Consider the following 20,453-nt stretch of genomic DNA (forward strand, 5'->3'; position numbering starts at 1 on the left):
CAAGAATTCAAGAGATAGTTGGGACGGTCATGCTACCCTCACAATACAGTGCTGCCCCCCAAAGTTCTGTTGATTACTTATAAAATAAAATCTAGGGGCGTCTGGGTGGCTCAGCTGGTTAAGCATCTGACTTCGGCTCAGGTCATGATCTCAGGGTTCGTGAGTTCGAGCCCCACATTGGGCTTTGTGCTGACAGCTCGGAGTCTGGAGCCTGCTTCAGATTCTGTGTCTCCCTCTCTCTCTGCCCCTCCCCTGCTTACTCTGCCTCTCTCTCTCTCTCTCTCTCAAAAATAAACATTAACAAATTTTTTTTTAATTTAAAAACTGCACCAAAATTAGGAATTGAGGTAAATCCAATCATTATGGAAAAAGCACAATGGCATTCTGCTAACTGGTCCTGGACAGTCCTCAGCACTCACTCAGCTTTGCATAGCTTCTGCCAAGCTTCATGGAATTTCACCGGGTCCTCGGTTTCGGTGGTCTGCTCCAGATCAAAGGAGTCTATGTACTAAAAAACATCCAACAGATTAAAAGAACATTTAAGAAAAGTGATACTCAAAAATACTAGAGGCATCTAACATTGTGACCCAATTATTCAATAACTACTTATTATGCAAAAGAGAATGCTGTGGAAATAACTGGAAGCCGCACTTAATCTAGACCCAGACACTGCAGAAAAGATGGGAAGGAGCACCATCGGGAAAGTCTCTAGGGGGCTGATGTCCAAGAAGCTCAGCCCTGGAGGATGAGCATGCGCAGACAAGTTGGGAGGCCATCAGGAAGGTGTGTGGGAGACACGGGGAGGTGGGGTGGGGGTGGAACAGCTTGTATGAAACCTCAGAGTAAAGACAGAAAGGGGTGGTCACTCTGGGGCCCTCAAAAGACACTCCACTGAGGGAGAGGAGAAGTTGACACTTGAAGCCATTGGAAGGTCTTAAGGAACACAGAGAACAGAGAGGGATTTTAGAAGGATCACTGTGCTACAATGTGGAAAATGGAGGGAAAACGGCAAACCCGTCGGGAAGCCAGGCGAGGTAAACACAGAAGCAAAGTGGTCTGAAAAGAATACGACAAGACCATGATTCAAACAGTACTTCGCAGAAGCGAATGTCAACAAATTCTGTCAACCGAGAAATCACATACAAACTACTCCTAGGTACATAACAGTCCCTAGAGACCTATACTATTCTAGTATTTATTCTGTAAAAATTACTATCTGAATATATCTTAACATACAAAATTTTAAAGGCTTTATATAAAAAAAAAATAAAAAATAAAAAAAAATAAAGGCTTTATAAAGTTTGCGGTCTAACAATTTTTCTCTTGCTGTTTTCTTTTTTCTACGAGGGGGTGGGGGACTTGGATGAGCAGGAAGAGCAAGAAGAGAAGTAAGTATTCCTTGGAAAACCACAAATCAAAAGTGATCATGAAAGGAAGGGGCTAGACAGGTGAGAGAAAAGTCACATAGGTCCTTAGTTGGAAGTTATGAAATTTCTCAGATGTATACATGTATCTTTTTGGTCATTATATAAAGGTTCACCATTTAAATCAAGATAATAAGGCTTGTTTAAACCACAGTATAACTGTATAGAATATCATTAAGTATAACATATATATAGATAGATAGATATATACACATACATACATATATATGCATATATATGTATGTGTGTATTTATCTAGAAAAATATACACATATGTGTGTATTTGTCTAGAAAGATATGCATTAAACTGGTAATGACAGGTACAAGAGAGAAGTAGGATTTCAGGAAGGAAGGACCTTCTACTTTCTGCCTTTCATACGACGCTTTATTTAAATTTCCTACACTAGGCATGTACAACTTCCATATCTAACAAAGACAAAGAATATACTCAAGCTGCAAATATGAATTCCCCCAGACCTCCCATACATCTTTTCCCTTTGCTGACTTTGCTCTCTCTCCTTTCAGTTATTAAATCTTAGCCACAAGTCCAGCTATGTGCTGAGTAGTGTGAGTCCTCCTGGTGACATCAATCCTGGAGGCTGTCTTGGGGATCCTTCGACACAACCTGCCCCTGAAACACGAGATGTCACAGCGAATGACTGAAATATATGGAAGAACAGCTGGGGCTCACCATCAGATTCAACTTGTGGTTGATGGCCAACGCAGAATGTTCTAGGGCTTTGAACACAGAGGCGTAGCAGTCCCTGAGCTTGGTGTATTTGCCAACCAGGGCTATGGAGCACGTTTTCTGCAATCGTTCATACCTGAGATGAAAGACAAGTTTAAAGGTTATATGCATGTAATATAACATCACAAACACAATGACAGCCACTGTTCTTTTCCCAAGGCACTTTTTAAAAACCTTAAGGGCAGATGAGCCTCGAACTGGATGTACTTGACTCAAATCCCCACCCCACCCCCAATGAATGAAAACCTGTGTGCCAACAGATTGCAAAATCATAAGAAACCCCAATATTGGCCTATATAAGCCGGCACAGATATAAATCCAAGGAAACAGTATCAGAGAAAAAGCTAAAAGCATTAAAAATAAAAAAGCTCTCCCCATCTCATAAACATGAGCTGTCCTTAAATTCGTTTATAAGGTGACACTGTATAAGAAAATGCGTTGTGAATGTCAACAGGAAACATTTCAATATTAACTTTGTAAGGTGACATTATATAAGAAAATGCGTTCAAACTGTCTAATGTTAAAAATGGTTACAGTCCCAGCTGGCCCACAAAAGCCAGGTTATTCGTGGCATGCCTGAAGAATGGCACTAAGAGAACTCTTTAAACTATTACAAGCCATTTAGATCAGTTTTATGAGAAAATGCCATTCTACATAAGATGCTTAATCACATTTTACTGTTAAAGACACGACGTTTACTGTTGCTTTTGTTACCAAATCTGTTCAATGAACCTGAAAATTGTTTGGTCTGGTACTACGTACATAGAAATGTCATCTAGGGGCTGAAGATGATTAGGGTGATCCCCAAACACCTTAGAAGAGAAAGGTTGCCATGAGCGGGAGTAGTCCTCTTTCCTACCAACATCTGCTAAGTGTGCCAGAGAAATGTGATCGCAGGCAGGTGAGGAGGAGAAAAATGCCTAAGAAGCTAAGGAGTCAAAACTGACAGTAAAGGTGGCTTTCTGGGAAGGTGACTAAAGCACCTGGGAAAAGCCTACTAAATCTTTAGCTCGCTCCTGAATTTTACATCGCTCTGGAGATTGAGTGGCTGCCCAGGCTTCACCCCATCGCTGCAGAAAGGACACAGGTGACAAAGCAAGTGGCATCGAGGCAAGATTCCGATACCAAGTCAGAGGGAAGCGCTTCCCGCGCCAGATTTGGCCCCAGGGAACTGGCAATCGTGACCCCATCAGAGCACAGCGGCCGGGCTGAGCCCTTACCCTTGGGTCCCACCCCTCTATTGAAGGAGGGACGTTGGCTCCGGTCCCGGGAAGGAAGCAGGACTGGGGTCAACACTACCAGCTCCTCCTTCTAGTCACTCAGTCTGGTCTATCCGGGGGAGGAGGAGTCACTCGGCAGCTGGGTGAGACAGGGAAGTCCACTGGGCCACCCGTCCCAGGGAGAAGGGCTGCCATTGGGAAAGGATATGTATCCTGAGCCCACTCCCCTCGTACTCTTTCCCTCTTGGGGCTGCAGGCGAGGCTCCCGGAGCCCTGTCCAGACCAGCCCAGCTCCCACATGCTCTCCACTCGGCCATTAACTAGGTGTGAGAGGCCAGCCACAGAGGCTGCCATGAGCCACTCCATAGGCTCACCCCACAGGCAGGTCCCCGGGGAGGCGAAGCCACCTCCAATTTGGGCGGAGGTCCCAGGCGAGCTCTGCCATCCAGTTCAGCCAGGGACCCCTGGCCTCTGAGCAGCACTGGACTTCCATGAATGAGTCTGCCCTGTGACCTCAATTTGCTTTCTTATAGCTGTCTACATACCACCATTACCAATAAACCAACAGCACCACAAGGGACCGATGCTCAGTATCACTTTTGCTTAAAGACCGCAGTGAGCTGAATGGTGGCCTCCAAAGACATATGTCCCCCAGAACCTGTGGATGTGTCCATATTTGGAAGGAGGGTCTTTATGGATACAATTATGTCAAGGATCTCGAGATGAGATCATCCTGGATTAGGATGGGCCCTAAATCCAAAGACAAGCATCCTTATGCAAGCAGAGAGGAGGAGGGGAAAAAGAAGGAGGAGGAAGAGGAAGAGGAGGAAATGGAGAAGGAGAGGAGAGACACAGAGAAGGCCATGCAATGACAGAGCCGGAAACTGGGGTGACATGGCCACGAGCCAAGGGACACCAGGGATTCCCGGCAGCCCCAGAAGCTGGAACAGTTTCTCCCTCAGTGCCTCCAGAAGAAACCAACCCTGCTGAAGCCTTGATTGTGAATTTCTGACGTCCACAACTGTGAGAGAATGAATTTCTCATATTTTATGCGGCCCAGTTTGTGGTAATTTGTTTCAGCAGCCACAGGAAACTAATAGGAAAACCAAACCCTGGCTTTAAAAAGCACAGCAGCATAGAGTAATTTAGAGTTATTTCCAATAAAAAGAGTTAAACATTCAAATTTCTAGTGCTTAAAGAGGATCAGCCCCAAGCTACTCAGAAAATTCCTGTAAAGCGACTGATTCCTTAACTGTATCGTCATTCAGTAGAGCACCTGAGTTCCGAAACTGCACTTTATTCCTGATTTTACTTGCCCCAGCAATTCTAAAACTCTTTTTAAAGTTTTAAGTGAGAGGGCAAGAGAACTTCAAACTACTGGTCATCTACCAAAGGCAGTCATTTTGTTACCATCAAACCATTTTAATTATTGTTACCAACCTCAGTAACACTGAGGAACCAATACCCAGGGCCCAATGCGAGACTAAGGTTTAATGTGTTTTCTCTCAGAATTATCTCAATGTGGGTACTAGTATCCCACTGTTATATATGGATGCGAAAGCAGGTCCAGAGAGGTTGAGTAATCCACCCAAACTCACGCAGCTAGTGAGAGGAAAAGCTGGGGCCTGAATGCAGAGTTCCTGATGCCAGAGCTTACATTTTCTTATTGAGATATAAGTGACATATAACATTATATTGGTTTCAGGTATACAACATAATGATTCAATATTTGTGTATGTGTGTTTGTCACTGCTGCACCTGTTGCCTCTACCTAAGTTGCAAAAAAATCCAGCAGTCAGGACTTCACAGAGTTAGGCCTTGTCTACATCTAGTAAAACAAACAGGTGATAGGGATTTAATTTCCATATGGCTTCAAATGAGACAAACCTTGTTGAAATTAATACCGTTGTCTTAAAGCTAGAACCTATCTATCTGAGGTTTTGATAACAATGCTGATAGTTAATAACTGCATGAGGGAACAATAATGATATAGCCTAAACTTCTCATTCAAAGGGATTTTTGGGGTGCCTCACTGGCTCAGTCAGAAGAGCATGCAATTCTTGATCTCGGGGCTCTAAGTTCGAGGCCCACAGTGGGGGTAGAGATTACTAAAAAATAAATAAACTTAAAAAACAAAGCAAAACAAACAACAACAAAAACCCGTGACATTTAAACCTGTTTAAAATATTCAGAAACGGGGTGGCAGGGATGAAAAAATATATATATTCAGAAACTGGGTGCCTGGGTGGCTCAGAGGTTAAATGTCTGACTCTTGATTTCGGCTCAGGTCATGATCTCATGGTTCGTGAGTTCGTGCCCCACGTTGGGCTCTGTGCTGGCAGCATGGAGCCTGCTTGGGATTCTCTCTCTCCCTCTCTCTGCCACCCTGCTCATGCTCTCTCTCTCTCTTAAAATAAATAAATTTTTAAAAAAGGAAAAAAGTTTAAAAATATAAAATATGTATTCAGAAAACTAAGAAATAAACTAATAAATCAAAATGCTTCCAGAATTAACAACAACAAAAAATCATTCCAGAATCCAAATTCTTTCAATTCACTTTCATTTAAGTAGAAAAAAATCAAAAGCCCCAGAAATCTTCAAAGAATATAGCAAAACACTCTAACAATGTGTTAAAGCTTTAGATAAATCCAGATCAAAACATATACAGACAGAAAGCGGAATGTGACATAGATATCCTTCAAACTATGTCTCAGTCCTACCCCAAAACCCAAGAATTATTCAAGATTACATTAGTAATTCCTTTCACGTACCTGTCAGCCATATTTCTCCACTTGAAAAGCAAATTACTTGCAGAATCACCAATGGGCAGATCCAATCTCTCTTTAAAATATTTGACAATGCCTTGTTCCTCCAAAAGCACAGGTACTCGATATGTAGAAGAAACATCATGGATACATATGACCTGATTAATGATGATAAAACACCATATTTAAATGGAACACCTCAAATATGCCTCAAGAATGAGCCAAAACTCAAGAGACATGGTAGTTCATTTATATTGATTGAGGAAAAGCAAGAGCCCAGTGACCCAAACAAGAGGCAGAATTAATACAAGCTTACTTTGATCTAATCATAAAACTCTTTGAACTCCTTATTCTAAATTGGGAAACGTGGATGCTGTGGTAGTGTGTGTGTATATATATATATATATATATATATATATATACATAGACTTTGCTCTCAATTTCTGGCACAAAGCTTTAAAAACCTTTGGAATTTCCTGACAGGGGTAGGGTTATCTTTGTTATGCTAATGAAGTGACTCATGGTGGCCCCTAGATGGCTTCAGGATGGGAGTTGGTCACCAGAAAACCCAACCGAGTTAGGCTAGAACTTTCAGCCACTTGACTTCTGAGGACAGTAAGGGGGCTGGAGCATGAGTTCAGTCATGTGACCAATGGTTTACTCAACCAAGCCTATATCATGAAACCCCTATTAAAAAAATTCTGGACACCAAGATTCAGGGGACTGTCCCGGTTGGTACACATACAGATGTACCAGGATGGCGGCACAGCCTGACTCCATGGGGACAAAAGTTTCTGCACTTGGGATCCTCCTAGGCCTTGCCCTACGTATCTCTTCATCTGGCCGTTCATTTGCACTCTTTATAATAAAATGACAATAGTAAGTATAGCATTTTCCTGAGTTCCATGAATCGTTCTAGAGAATTATCGAACCTGAAGGGGTTATGGAAAGCCCCAAATTAGCAGTCAACCAGGCAGGAGTGGAGGTGGCTTGGGAACACTGGAAACTTTGGTGTCTGAAGTTGGGGGGGAAGTCTTGTAAAGAATTCAGCCCCCGGGGCACCTGGATGGCTCAGTCGGTTAAGCGTCCGACTTTGGCTCAGGTCATAATCTCACAGCTCGTGAGTTCGAGCCCCGCTTCGGGCTCTATGCTGACAGCTCAGAGCCTGGAGCCTGCTTCTGTTTCTGTGTCTCCCTCTCTCTCTCTGCCCCTTCCCTGCTTGTGCTCTGTCTCTCAAAAATAAACATTAAAAAAATTTAAAAAAAAAACAAACAAAAAAAACCTCAGCCCTCAAATCTGTGGAGTCTGATGCTCACTCCAGGTAGTTAGTGTCAGCGTTGAAGTGCAGGACCCCAGCTGGTGTCAGAGAATTGGTGTTGGAACACGGATGCTTTATGTGTCAATATCTAAGACATCTGGCCCAAGGCATCACCTTCTAAGTCTAGGCTAAAGCAGTAACACTGAACACGTACACTGTGTCTTCTAAATGTGGGTATGTGGTTCGCTTGTGCATTCATTTGTTGCTGTTGCTGCTGGTGTAGTGCTTTTGTCTACTCCCTTCATTTGGATACATTTCCAAGTACATATTGAACCCAGTCAAATTAATTACACCTGTTAGAGGAGAATGGCTCCTTTAAATGTCAGGTGCTATGGTTGTTTTTCACATCTATCCTAACGAACTTTCATCACACTCTTAAGTACATCCGACGGGCTGCTGGCAGGCATTTAAGGGTCTGCCACATTCTAACTCAATGCCAAAGAAATGTTCTTCTAACTCTGTGTGTTCAGTCTCCCCAAATCCATTGCCAAATCCACCCAAGGGTTCCTAAGCTGTTTGGACACCACCAACTTGATACTTAGAGGACTTTTGGGCCTCACTTGGAACAAAGAAATGGGAGCATTAACTCACATCAGAAAAAAATAATGTGCTGAAAAATGGCTAATAAACTAGCCTGTGGACTGATAGGATAGGGCATTCTTCAGAATCTATGGTCCTGTAGAAAACAGGCTCTGTGTGGTCAGAAATTTGCATTCTTCTGTTCTCAAAGCTCTCAGTAACCCAACTCTGAAAACTGTATCCTCCTTCCATTTCAGTAACCAAGTTGTATTTATACAACACAGACACAAAGTACTATGTACCAGTAGGAAGGATACAAAAAACAACAGAACAAAACCAAAGTGGCTTGATGACATACAAATACAGGAGAGTCCTTCAAACCTGCCATCACATTTTTCAAAATAGTTCAGACGTGTGTGCTGACCCTGAAGCATTAGACAGGAGGCTGTGCACGAGACTGCCTCCAGAGATACAGAAATCCAATTAGAGGGTTTTAGGCTTCAAAGAACCCAGAGCTAATCTGAAGAAAACAAAAGGTTCCTGCCAAACCTCACCCTTTTCCTGAGTGCCATTCATATCACTTTGTAAACTATAGCAACTCTGATCCCTTACACCTAAGCCTCGTTGCAAACAAGAGACAGATAAGAGAATGAAAGAAAAAAGAAAAAGCTCTCAGATACCCAAATGGAAAGTCCTGCAGGACAGAGGACGTGAGCCCAAATCACCATACAGTTTCTGTAGCAATGAATTGAACTGAGACCACTGATGTAATCAGAAGTGATAGTGTGAATGTCAGTGTAACGTGTGGTCTGGATGGAGCGAGCTGTAACACATACAAAGGAGAAATCGCAGTGAAAGCAGTAAGTGTCCCGGAAAGACAAGATAAACAGACGATAAGCAGGCTTCACATGGTTCTCTCTCTAGAGGTTTGACTGTAAGTTAAAAAGCCCACCTGGCTTTGTACCTGTAACTTGAGGAGTGATTATGCAAGGAAACATGTGATCTACCTAAGGAATCAGGAGTCTCTCACATTGTTCACTTCAGGGCAAGGGAGCTGTGGCTGGATATGAATCTCCCAAAGCTTTCATAAATGCCATGAAAAGTAATATGATAATTGAAGAGATGCAAAACACTAGCATCAGCAGAAGTGCCTGCAAAGCAATAAAATCGAAAGAGCAGCACTAACCTGTTCAGGGTTCACATGACAAAACATTGAAATCTTTTCCTTCACGGCCATTTCGATAGGCGTTGAACTCCGGCAGACAATCTGTCAACGTCAGTTTTGCACAGGTCAGCAAGCAGGAACCCAGCTGTTTGTCCCACCATTAGTTTTCAGGAGGATGCTATATTAATCTCTTCTTTCAACCAGAGACCTGACCAAGTATGTACCTGTTCATTCTGGGTATTCCACCGGACTCGTAGAAACACCTGAGCACTGATATAAGCCAGTATAATCAAACTCAACACAAATCTACCAGTAAGAACTCAAAATGTCCAGGCGTCTCTAGTAAACAAGAGGGAAGGCTCACAAACGTTGCTTCTTTAGATATAAGAACAGAGCTTGGCCAGGGGTTGGCAAACTTTTTCTCTAAAGGGCTAGAGAGTAAACATTTTAGGTTTTGCAAGTCAAGAAGTGACTGTCCTGACTACTCAGTTGTAGCAGTGCAGTATGAAGGCAGCTGTGGACAAATGTAAGCAACAGATGATACCATGTTCCAATAAAACTTTATTTATGGGCAGGAGGCCTGCAGGCCCTTATTTGCTAACCTCTGATCTAGACTATTCTGGTGATAACTGGATGACCTGTTATAAATAAGAGCAGTGACAGCCCACCCTAGTGGGTCTTAGGAAAATCTCAAAGGTCCCACCTCACTCTAAAAGACCTAAGGACCATAAAAATGACAAGACATTGCACTTGCCCAGCTGTCAATGTGGCCAATTGCATGAGGACCCTGAGGAGAACAGAGCACCAGTTTAGAAATGTGTGAAGCTACCCTCGAGGATATGGGACTGTCCCTCCCCTGGCCCCCAGAGACACGAAGTTCAATGTCAAAGGAACCATTTGAGAGATAGAAAGGACTTAGATGATGCTATAGATCAAGAAACGGAGGTCCTATTCCAAGAAATTTACTCACTCTCCTTAACTCACCAGATCAGGAGACAGGCCTAACCCTCTCAGCGCACGGACACTGTTTTGTGTGGGTTTGGTTTTTTGTTCTCCAGTAGCACTGGGCTGAAAAGAGATGGGTCACTGTCAGTATATTGGATATTTAGCTTGTCTAGATAATGAATGGCTCCCTAGCTTAAAATATGGAATAAATAGGCAGAGAGTTTCTCTTTTGCTGTCCTGCCCACTGCTCCCTTGCAGTGTATTCAATAAACTTCTATCTCCTTTTTAAAAATGTGGAACAAATAGAATATCATAGGAAGACTTTTAGAAGTTGCTGTCTACAGGGCTGCCTGGGTGGCTCAGTTGGTTAAGCGTCCAACTCTTGATTTCAGCTCAAGTCATGATCTCACAAACTGTGAGACTGAGCCCGGAGGCAGGCTTTGTGCTGGCAGCGTGGAGCCTGTTTGGGATTCTCTCTGTCCCTCTCTCTCTGCTCCTGCCCCACACATGTGCACGCTCTCTTTCTCTATTAGAAAATTAAAAAAAAAAAAAAAAGATGAAAGAAAGAAAAAAGAAAGAATTTGCTGTCTATATACTTATCTGGAAAGCTCACCTGTGGAACTAGGCTAACATGGATATTGCAGAAATTCTCTCTTTTTGCTTTAAACTGGAATTGTCTGAATGCTTCCACAAATGGCATCCCTTCAATGTCTCCAATGGTGCCACCCAACTAGGAATGGGGAAAAAAAACAAAACACATGTGATCTTCCACAGTATATAGACTAACAGAAACATTATTAATAAACAGAGCACAAGACAGGGCACGCCAAGGTGGCTCACTCGGTTAAGCATCCGACTCTTGATTTTGGCTCAGGTCATGATTTCACGGTTCATGGGTTTGAGCCCTGGGTTGAGCTCTGTGATGACAGCATGGAGCCTGCTTGGGATTCTCTCTCTCTCTCTCTCTCTCTCTCTCTCTCTCTCTGTGCCCCTCTCCCCCCGCCCCTCCCCCACTCACTCGTGTGCGCTCTCTCTCAAAATAAATAAATAAACTTAAAAAAATAAACAGCACAAAAACAGAGGTTTATACACATATCAAAAATCATTGAATTGTATACTTAAAGCAAGTGAAATTTATGATATATAAATTAAGCCTCACTAAAACTGTTTGATATGATGAGGAAAAGCGCCGTACATTTAAGGAGATGAAACAAAGGAAAGAGAAAATGGAAACTAGAAGGTAAACTAAGAAGAAAGGATACAGTGTAACATAACCAGGTAAACAGATAAGAGAATAAACAGAGAACATCACGAAGGGAAAAGAAAACGGAGCGCCTGAGTGGCTCAGTTGGTTGAGCACCCAACTATTGGTTTCAGTTCAGTTCATGATCGATCCCCGCATCCCATTCTGCACTAGGTGTGGAGCCTGCTTGAGATTCTCTCTCTCCCTCTGTCCCTTGCCCAGGCTTGCTCTATCTCTCCCCCCGCCTCTCTCTCTCTCAAATTAAAAAAAGGGAGGGGGGAGGAAGAAAGCGAGGTCAAGGAGGGCTCTAAGAATGACCTGACTCCTGGGGTGCCTAGGTGGCTCAGTCAGTTGAGCATCCGACTTCAGGTCAGGTCATGATCTCCCAGTTCGTGGGTTTGAGCCCCACATCGGACTCACTGCTGTCAGTGTAGACAGCATAGACAGATCACTGCTTCAGATCCTCTGTCCCCTTCTCTCTGCTCCTCCCCTGCTCATGTGCTCTCTCTCAAAAATAAAAAAATAAAACATGTAAAAGAATAAAGAATGACCTGATTCCCATGTTATAAGATCCTGTTGTGTGGAGACAAGGACTAAGTTAAGGAAATGAATTCTGCTATTACTGATTCACTTTACAGATAGTAAATCCCCCCATTCAAAAAAATGGGGAACCATTATAAAGCTGTCAACGCTTCATCTCACCAAGACTGAAAAAAAAGTTTAAATTTTTTTTTAAATGTTTACAAAAAAAAAAAAAAAAAAGAAGGCTTTAAGAAAAGGGAATGCATAAGCAGATAAAAAGATCCACACTATAGGCCACTGAGGAGTGAGATCAGCTAGTTCCTAGGGGTGAAATACCTCGTGCTCTCTCTCTCTTTCTCTCTCAATCTCTCTCCCCCTTTTCATGTGTATACACACACACACACGCACGCACATACACACACACCCCTGCATGCAGCTGAACATTTCTTTTTGCGATGGTGATATTACTAGAATTAAACAACTGCTATTAAAATATGCTGGCTTTCTGAATCAGGTAGTGCCAAAAGAATATTCCTGACAGTGTAATCCTTTGATAAATGTTAGCTTAATTTACAATGTGCTTCCAACAAGTAAGGCATTTTAAAGTAAGCATTTACTTTAGGATAAAATTTGCCTTAACCTACACATCCTCACCATATTTAAATACTTAAAGATATCACCTGGATTTTAAAATTAATTCTTTAGCATGTGACAATCTACTGCATGCTCAACACTATAAATGAGGTGCTGAGAAGAATTTAAGACAATGTGCTCTTCAGGAGCTCAGAATTTAGCGACAAAAATCTAGCAGAGGTAAAGAACAATAATCAAGAGTAAAACTTAGACACTAACTGGAATGATCCGGACGCTGAGGAGGAAAGAGATCATGGTGGGCCCAGTCCCAGAACCCACCATCTTGTCTGGCTTCAGCTACCTGACTAGGTCTGAAATCTACTACGAGCCCTGTCCTGTCTTCCCAGCGCAACTGGGTTTTGGAGCCAACAAGTCCTTGACATCCCGGATGGCTCAACAATTACTCAAACTTACCGTGTCCCAAACCGAACTCCCCCACCCCTGGGCCTGTTTCTCCGCGTGTCTCCTCATCTCAGCAAAAGCGTCTCTTCCCACTAACTGGTTCAAGCCAGCTGTCTGGAAATCATCCTTGATCTCCACTTTTTCTCAACCGAGTCCAGCGGGTCATACCTGTAAAACCTCTTGAAAATCTCTCCCCTGCTCTCTATGCCCACTGTTACCACCTTAGACACTCATGCCAACACCACCTTTTGCCAGGATTATTGCAATAATCTAAACTAGGGGGTGGTAAACTACAGCCCCACTGTTTGCTTTTATATATAAAGTTTTATTGATTGGGGGCGCCTGGGTGGCTCAGTCGGTTAAGCGTCCAACTTCAGCTCAGGTCACGATCTTGCGGTCTGTGAGTTCGAGCCCCACGTCGGGCTCTGGGCTGATGGCTCAGAGCCTGGAGCCTGCTTCCGATTCTGTGTCTCCCTCTCTCTCTGACCCTCCCCCGTTCATGCTCTGTCTCTCTCTGTCTCAAAAATAAATAAAAACGTTAAAAAACAAAAAATTTAAAGTTTTATTGATTGGCCAAAGGTATGCCCATTTATTTATATACTGTCTGTAGCTGCTTTCACACTACAATGGCAGAGTTGACTCTCTGACCCTCAAAGGTAAACATATCTACTATCTGGCCCTTTAAAGAAAAAGTTGGCTGACTGCCCCCCCTCCCCCTCCAAATGGTCTCCTAGTTTCTCCCCTCTCCTATCCTACAATTAAATCATCTGTCACACACCAGCAAAGTGACCTTATAAAAACTCAGAATATTAAAACAAAACAAAACCTCACAATATATCTCTTTTGTGTTTATACCCTCAGTAGCTCACTGCTTCACTAAAAATAAAATCTAAATTCCTTTAGGCAGCCAACCAAAAACCCTACATGATCTGGCCTTTGCTTAGGGTTCTAATCTCATCTCACGCCCCTGCTCACCGGCCGGGGGCCGCCCCCCCACTCCCCACACACCCTGCCTGTGCATCAGCCCCACTGGCTTCTCAGGTCCTCAGATGGGCCGCTCTCTTCCTTCCTGCCCCTTAAGCTCTCTTACCCTCCTTCTTTATTTATCTACACCTATCTCTTCTTTATCCTTCAGCCTGAAAGGCTATGTCTTCCTCAGAAAGCCAGACCTTGCCACCCACCTAGAGTAGCCTCCCTCCCACTGCTCCCTGCCATAGCACTGTCTGTGCCCTTCCTACTAACTCAGCACCAGGTGCTGTTATTTCGCGTGCGCACTTGTTTCCTGCCACTAGCTATAAGCCCCAGGAGAATAGGAACATACCTTCCCTGCTCCCTACCCTATCTCTGGCATAAGCCCAGCTCCCTGCACACAGCACTGGGGTTGAAGGGGTTCAGGACAGGTCTCCCAGAAATATGCCACCTTGCCATGATTATTTTGAATTAAAAGCAATCAAAACCCAGCAGAATCAGGAAAAGTTCTTTACCTCCCCATCAACTGCCTAAATTTACATTGGGTAGTGCGGGATCCCTGTACCGGGAAGAAAGTTATTCCCAGAGATCCCCTTTACCTGAGAAACTTAGCTGCATAACAGGGAAGTCCGTTTTCCAAACATCCCCTCTGTCTCCCTGCAAATGGCCTTCCTCCCTTTGTATCCCCTAGGCCTCTACTCCTCTCCTTGGTTCAGGGTGTCATATAAGCCTCATTTTGCCTGACTGCTTGGGAATCTCTCATGTTTATATGGATTTTCTGTACGTATGTAATACAGCCTTTGATTTTCTCCAGTTAATCTGTTTCATGTCAATTGGATTCTTAGACCAACCGGAAGAACATTGAAGGGTAACAGTAAAATTTTCCCTCTCCAACAGGGTTTAGCTTAGCAGTCATCTCAGGGCAGAAGGGTCTCAAAATTCAATATAAGCCCTAGGTAACAGCATTCTAGTACCTGTTACCATAACTGCAATGGAATCAAACTAAGAAATCTCGAGACTACATTGTTACAGAAAAGAAAATGATTCTTTATTAATTTTAAGTCAGATAACAAAACAATTAAAATTCAAGCTTTCTGGGTGTGGCACAGATAGAAATATATGACCTTTCTGTAGGAGAATGACAAACTTAATTACGAAAATCCTAGAAATATCACATGCAATCAGGAAATTGGCAGGGGGTGAGGGGTTTAAGTGCTCACCAACTGCAAGGTACCAGAATCTAATGGGAAAATATTTTAGGGAAAAAAAAGGTCTGCACTGAAACTAAACCATATAGGGACATCTGTTTTTTCATAGGTGTATTCTGGTAATTTAAGGGCAATCTGAAAACGGAGGCAAAAAGCTTTAAACATTATCCACTTCTGCCCTCACATGGCTTAGAGTGGTACTGCACAGTCTCAGCCAATTTGGAAGATCCCATGACCACTCCTCTGGCTCCCGATTACCATCATTGTCATCAGAAACCTTCTGCATTATTACTAGAATACTCCTAAGTTCATTATTTCCCCCACACAACAAGGAAAATATCACCCATAACAATGTTTTAAGACTTATCCAAAGTTGAAATCAAAGCAACAGCAAATTTATGAGATGTGCAATGTCTGTTTTGCCTTTAAGGAAAGGATTCTTCTTTTTTGAAAGAAAGAGAGAGAGAAAGAAAGAAGCCTTTTATTCCTTTAAGCCAGGCATAAATTATTTCAGGTGTATGCGGAGATAACCTGGACTAATACAAATAAAGCTTGTCAGCTCCATGGGTCTGAGAAGTAAGAGCCTCACCAAAAGGCTTTGGAGACATTTCAACAGCTTCTACATGCTTAAAACTGAAAATCAGCCTGGTGGTCTTTTTTTTCAAAAGCTTAAATAGTGCACAAACACAAATGTTGAGCACAACTTAAAATGAGCCCAAAAGGCTGCCTGATCTAGTGTCCATTAAGCAAATATATGAATGTCAGGGTTATATGAAGAAGGAGCTTTGCTGGGGACAACTTGTCACAGTTTCTCTGTTTCCAAGAAATTAAAAACGAAGATGAGGAGTCCTGAAGAGCAGGGCTCAGGTCATATTTGCCTTCCTATGGCTAGCAGTTAGCATTGGGACCAGTGCCCATTAAGCGCCAAATTAATGTTTTTTAAGCCAAACCAATCAATTCAAGAACAGGATAAAAATTAATATAAAGAACAAAGGCATAAAAAAAGAACAATATGCAAGTACAGGCCTAAAATGTTTGCTTGTTGTTTGATGGGATGGAAATTTCAGTTTAATTTGAGAGGTCATTGAGAATTCTTGATTTTACTGTACAAGTGGAATCTTCAACAATTAGAGTCTAAATCTGTAGTATGCCACTTTGTAAAATGATCACAAAGAGAATCAGGTGTGCTGGCCCCAGAAGGAAACATAAAAGCTTTCTTCAAGGATGATTCTCAAAAAACAATAGCTAAGGGGCGTCTGCGTGGCTTGGTCGGTTAAGCGTCCGACTTTAGCTCAGGTCATGATCTCACGGTTTGTGAGTTTGAGCCCTGTGTTGGGCTCTGTGCTGACAGCTCAGAGCCTGGAGCCTGCTTCAGATTCTGTGTCTCACTCTCTTTCTGCCCCTCCCCCACTCGCACTCTGTCTCTCTCAAAAATAATAAATAAACATTAAAAAAAATTTTTTTAGGGGTGCCCAAGTGGCTCAGTCGGTTCAGGTCATGATCTCGTGGTTCGTGAGTTCAAGCCCCACGTTAGGCTCTGTGCTGACAAGAGCCTGAAGCCTGCTTCAGATTCTGTGTCTCCCTCTCTCTGACCCTCCCCACTTGCATTCCGACTCTCTCTCTCAAAAATAAACATTAAAAAATTAAAAAAAAATTTTTTTAAGCAATAGCTAAAAAACAGACAAAATGAAAAAGAAGGGTTAAGAAGGCTCTTCTCAAGGTCAAATTGGGCTTATATGTTAATGATGTTCAAAGGCAGTTCAATTACATTAAAAAAATAGATTTACCCCTTCTCCTTTTCTGTGATGATAATTTATTTTTTAAAAAAGAGCAGAGGCAAAAACATGCATACACAAGACCATTTGGAAATTTTCCTGTTATTAAGGTTAATAGTCTTAAAAAAAAAAAAAGGCTATTTTTTGCCTTTCCTGTTGCTAGAACAGCAGAATCTAGTGAAAGTGCTAGACCAGCACTCTCCAATAAAAATTAAAATATTTAAAATTTGTTTTTTTAATTTTTAGAGAGAGAGAGAGGGTGCAAGCGAGGGATGAGGCAGAAAGAGCTAGAGAGAGAGAGAAAGAGAAGCAGGGCTCACCCGAAGAGGAGGGGCTCACGTTTTTACCTAAAGTGGGGCTCGAGTTCACCCGAAGCAGGACTCGAGCTCACAAACCGTGAATCATGACCTGAGCCGAAGTCAGATGCTTAACCAACTGAGCCACCCAGGCGCCCAATGTTTTAACGTTTTTAGCTGCCACATTCAAAAGAGCAAACAAAAGTAAACAGGAGAAATTAATTTTAACATTATATTTTATGTAGCCCAATATATCCAAAATGTTATTTCATAGCTGAAAAGGCTCTAAAGAAACACAAGGAAAGAATGGGGCACAGGTGTATCAAAATCTTAAAGAGCAGTCGAGCTGAAGTTAGAACTCACTATGATCCACCACAAAGGCTTGTGGCCATGCCGCAGCCAGGTCCCTACCACAGACCTGGAGCTGGCAGAGGCTATCACGGCATTGGCAGGGGAGCTGGCTGTAAACAGATGAGGTGAGGGGCTTACGGTGGACGCTGCGGAGGCTATGATGATTATAATGGCCATAATGATGGGGGCAGCTGGGTGGCTCAGTCGGTTAAGTGTCCGACTTCGGCTCAGGTCATGATCTCACAGTCTGTGAGTTCGAGCCCCACGTCGGGTTCTGTGCTGACAGCTCAGAGCTTGGAGCCTGCTTCCGATTCTGTGTCTCCCTCTTTCTCTGTCCCTCCCCGGCTTGTGCTCTCTCTGTCTCTCACTCTCAAAAGTAAATAAACATAAACAAAATTTTTTTTAAATAATGGCTATAATGATGGCTATGGATATGGGTCAGACGGATTTGGAAGAGACCTCAATTATTGTTTTTCAAGAATGTCTGATCAGAGATAATGGAGGGGTGGCTCTACTTTCCAGAGCACAACGGGACATTGTGTACACACGCAGGGATTATCTTACACAGCTACTGAGAACGACATTTATGATTGTTTTTCACCACTCAACCCTGTGAGAGTATGTACTGAAGCTGGTTCTGATGGCAGAGTCGCTGGTGAAGCAGGTGTCGAGTTTGCAACTTGTGAAGATGCTGTGGCAGCTACGTCAAAAGACAAAGCAAATACGCAACACAGATATGTAGAACTCTTCTTGAATTCTACAGCAGAAGCAAGCGGTGGGGGCTTATGGTAGCCAAACGACGGGAGGCATGGGCTTGTCAAACCAGTCCAGTTACGGTGGCCTGGCCAGTCAGTGGCTGAGTGGTGGTTGTGGAGGTGGCCATGGTGGCCACAGAAACATGAGTGGATATGACCAAGTTTTACTGGAAAATTCCAGTGATTTCCAATCAAGCATTGCATAGGCAGCCAAGCAGCAGCGAATAGCAGCTACTACCGACGTGGAAGCTGTGCATCTCTGGGAGTGAACAAAATGGGAGGGATGTGTAGCATGTCCAGTATAAGTGATGGAGGGGGAAAGTAATTGATCCTGATCACTGACTCGTGGTCAACCTTTTTTCTTTTTGTTTTTAATGTTTATTTATTTTTGAGAGACAGAGAACGTGAGCAGTGGAGGGGCAGAGAGAGAGAGGGGGACAGAGGACCCGAAGCGGGCTCTTGGGCTGACAGCAGTGAGCCTGATGCAGGGCTTGAATCCACAAGCCATGAGATCATGACCTGAGCTGAAATCAGACGCTTAGCTGACTGAGCCACCCAGGCGCCCTGAGAGAGAGAGAATCTTAAGCAGGCTCCATGCTCAGCATGGAGCCCGAGGTAGGGTTCGATCCCACAACCCTAGGATCATGACCCAAGCCAAAATCAAGAGACGAACACTCAACCAACTGACTCATAGGCACCCCCAAGTTATTAGGTATTTTACATTCTTCTTTTTATGCTGTCTTTGAAGCTCAGTGTGTATTTAAAACTCACAGCACATCTCAATTAGGATGGGCCACATTTCACGTGCTGAACAGCCTCATGGGGCGAGCAGCTACCATATTGGAGACAACGAGGTTAACCTGCATAAACCAGAGGTGTGAGGACTTGTTCTACCTTCTTCCAGGCTTGAATGAAATCATCCTTGGGCTGAACTTTAAGATACTGAAATTGCTCAATGGTATCTTCAAGCTGACATTAATAAGTAGTTTTTTAAAAGTCAAAAGTCATGCACATGGTTAAAAATTGTAGGGGCCTGGGGTGCATGGCTGGCTCAGTCAGCAGAGCATGCAACTCTTGATCTAGGGGTTGTGACTTCAAGCTCCATGTTGGTCAAAGAGATTACTTAAAAAAAATTGTAGGGGCCAAAGGCAGGCCACCCCAAGATGGGCCACTCTGACATAAAGATTATTTTAAGTTAAAAGCAATCAAGACCCAGCAGATTCAGAAAAAGCTCTTTACCTACCCTACAACTACCTAAGTAGAACTGTGATAGAGGACCTGCTCCAGGAAGAGAGCTATCACCATAGATAACTATATCCTGATACGAACTATGGTAGACAGGGAGGAACTCAGCAAAGTCTGATCAAATTCCTCTCTGTGTCTCGCTGTTTCTGAGTGTAACAAATGTAAACATTTGTTAACCCAGCATTTTCTCTTTTCCATCTTCTTGAAGGTTACATTCCTTCCCTTTGCAGACCCAGACACCTACCCACTTCTCCTCAGTTCAGGATGACATATATACTTCATTGTGTCGGACTCCCCTTGGAATTGCCATGTCTATGCGGATTGCCCACATGTACGCTATTAAATTTGGTTTTCTTCTGTCTCATGCCAATTTGATTCTTAGTTCAGCCACAAGGATCTCGAAGGGAACAGGAATTCTTGTGCCCCAACAAAATCAAATTGTTCAAAAGAGCACACAATAAAAAGCAGGAGTCCTGTGCCCCACCTCTTCCTCTCCCAAATCCAGATTCTCCAAGGCAAGCGCTTTAACTCCTTCGTTCACGATTTCTTCTGCTGGTTTCTTCCACATCTCTAAACACCATCTCGCTTGACTCTTTCTTAACTTGCCCATTTCAGACACCTTCTATAAAAACACAAATCGACTTCCTCCTGTGACGGATGAGGCCAAAGCTCTCTGCTGCCCCATCCCCAGGCGGCAATCTCAATCGTTACTTCTATTGGCTACTTTCCTAACCTGAGACACTTTTGCGTCTTTTTTTTTTTTTTTTTTTGCCAACCACTACCAGTTATCTGCACTAAGAGTCTAGTCCACGCAGGGAAGGACTGACAGCAATGTGGAGCTGACAGACTAGGAGAAAGAAAAGAGAACTAAAGACAAAGGGACTATGGTTATAAGGGAGCTGACACATTGTCACCAGAGTGTAGGGTTGGCATTGGAGACTTCAAAGGGT

At 43.2% G+C, this 20,453-nt stretch overlaps 1 protein-coding gene and 1 long non-coding RNA gene across 2 annotated transcripts in view; one reads left to right on the forward strand and one right to left on the reverse strand.

The window, feature by feature from the left end:
- Nucleotides 1–10,855, reverse strand: part of CTPS2 (CTP synthase 2) — a 75,785-nt gene extending 64,930 nt beyond the window's left edge. The window contains exons 1-6 of the mRNA XM_040468302.1: nt 10,718–10,855; nt 10,144–10,227; nt 9,181–9,261; nt 6,164–6,315; nt 2,116–2,248; nt 420–508 (exon numbers count right to left, since the gene is read on the reverse strand). Of these exons, the coding sequence (XP_040324236.1) occupies nt 420–508; nt 2,116–2,248; nt 6,164–6,315; nt 9,181–9,261; nt 10,144–10,227; nt 10,718–10,804 (626 nt within the window). The 5' untranslated portion in view covers nt 10,805–10,855. The remainder of the gene's footprint in view (nt 1–419; nt 509–2,115; nt 2,249–6,163; nt 6,316–9,180; nt 9,262–10,143; nt 10,228–10,717) is intronic.
- Nucleotides 8,398–17,657, forward strand: LOC121025670 (uncharacterized). The gene is made up of 3 exons (XR_005788120.1): nt 8,398–8,410; nt 13,356–13,370; nt 17,427–17,657. It is a non-coding gene; the product is annotated as an uncharacterized LOC121025670 (long non-coding RNA).
- Nucleotides 17,658–20,453: the final 2,796 nt, after the last annotated feature.

Source organism: Herpailurus yagouaroundi, unplaced genomic scaffold, assembly GCF_014898765.1.
Source record: "Herpailurus yagouaroundi ecotype Mexico unplaced genomic scaffold, PumYag 67690, whole genome shotgun sequence".
NCBI lineage: Eukaryota > Metazoa > Chordata > Mammalia > Carnivora > Felidae > Herpailurus > Herpailurus yagouaroundi.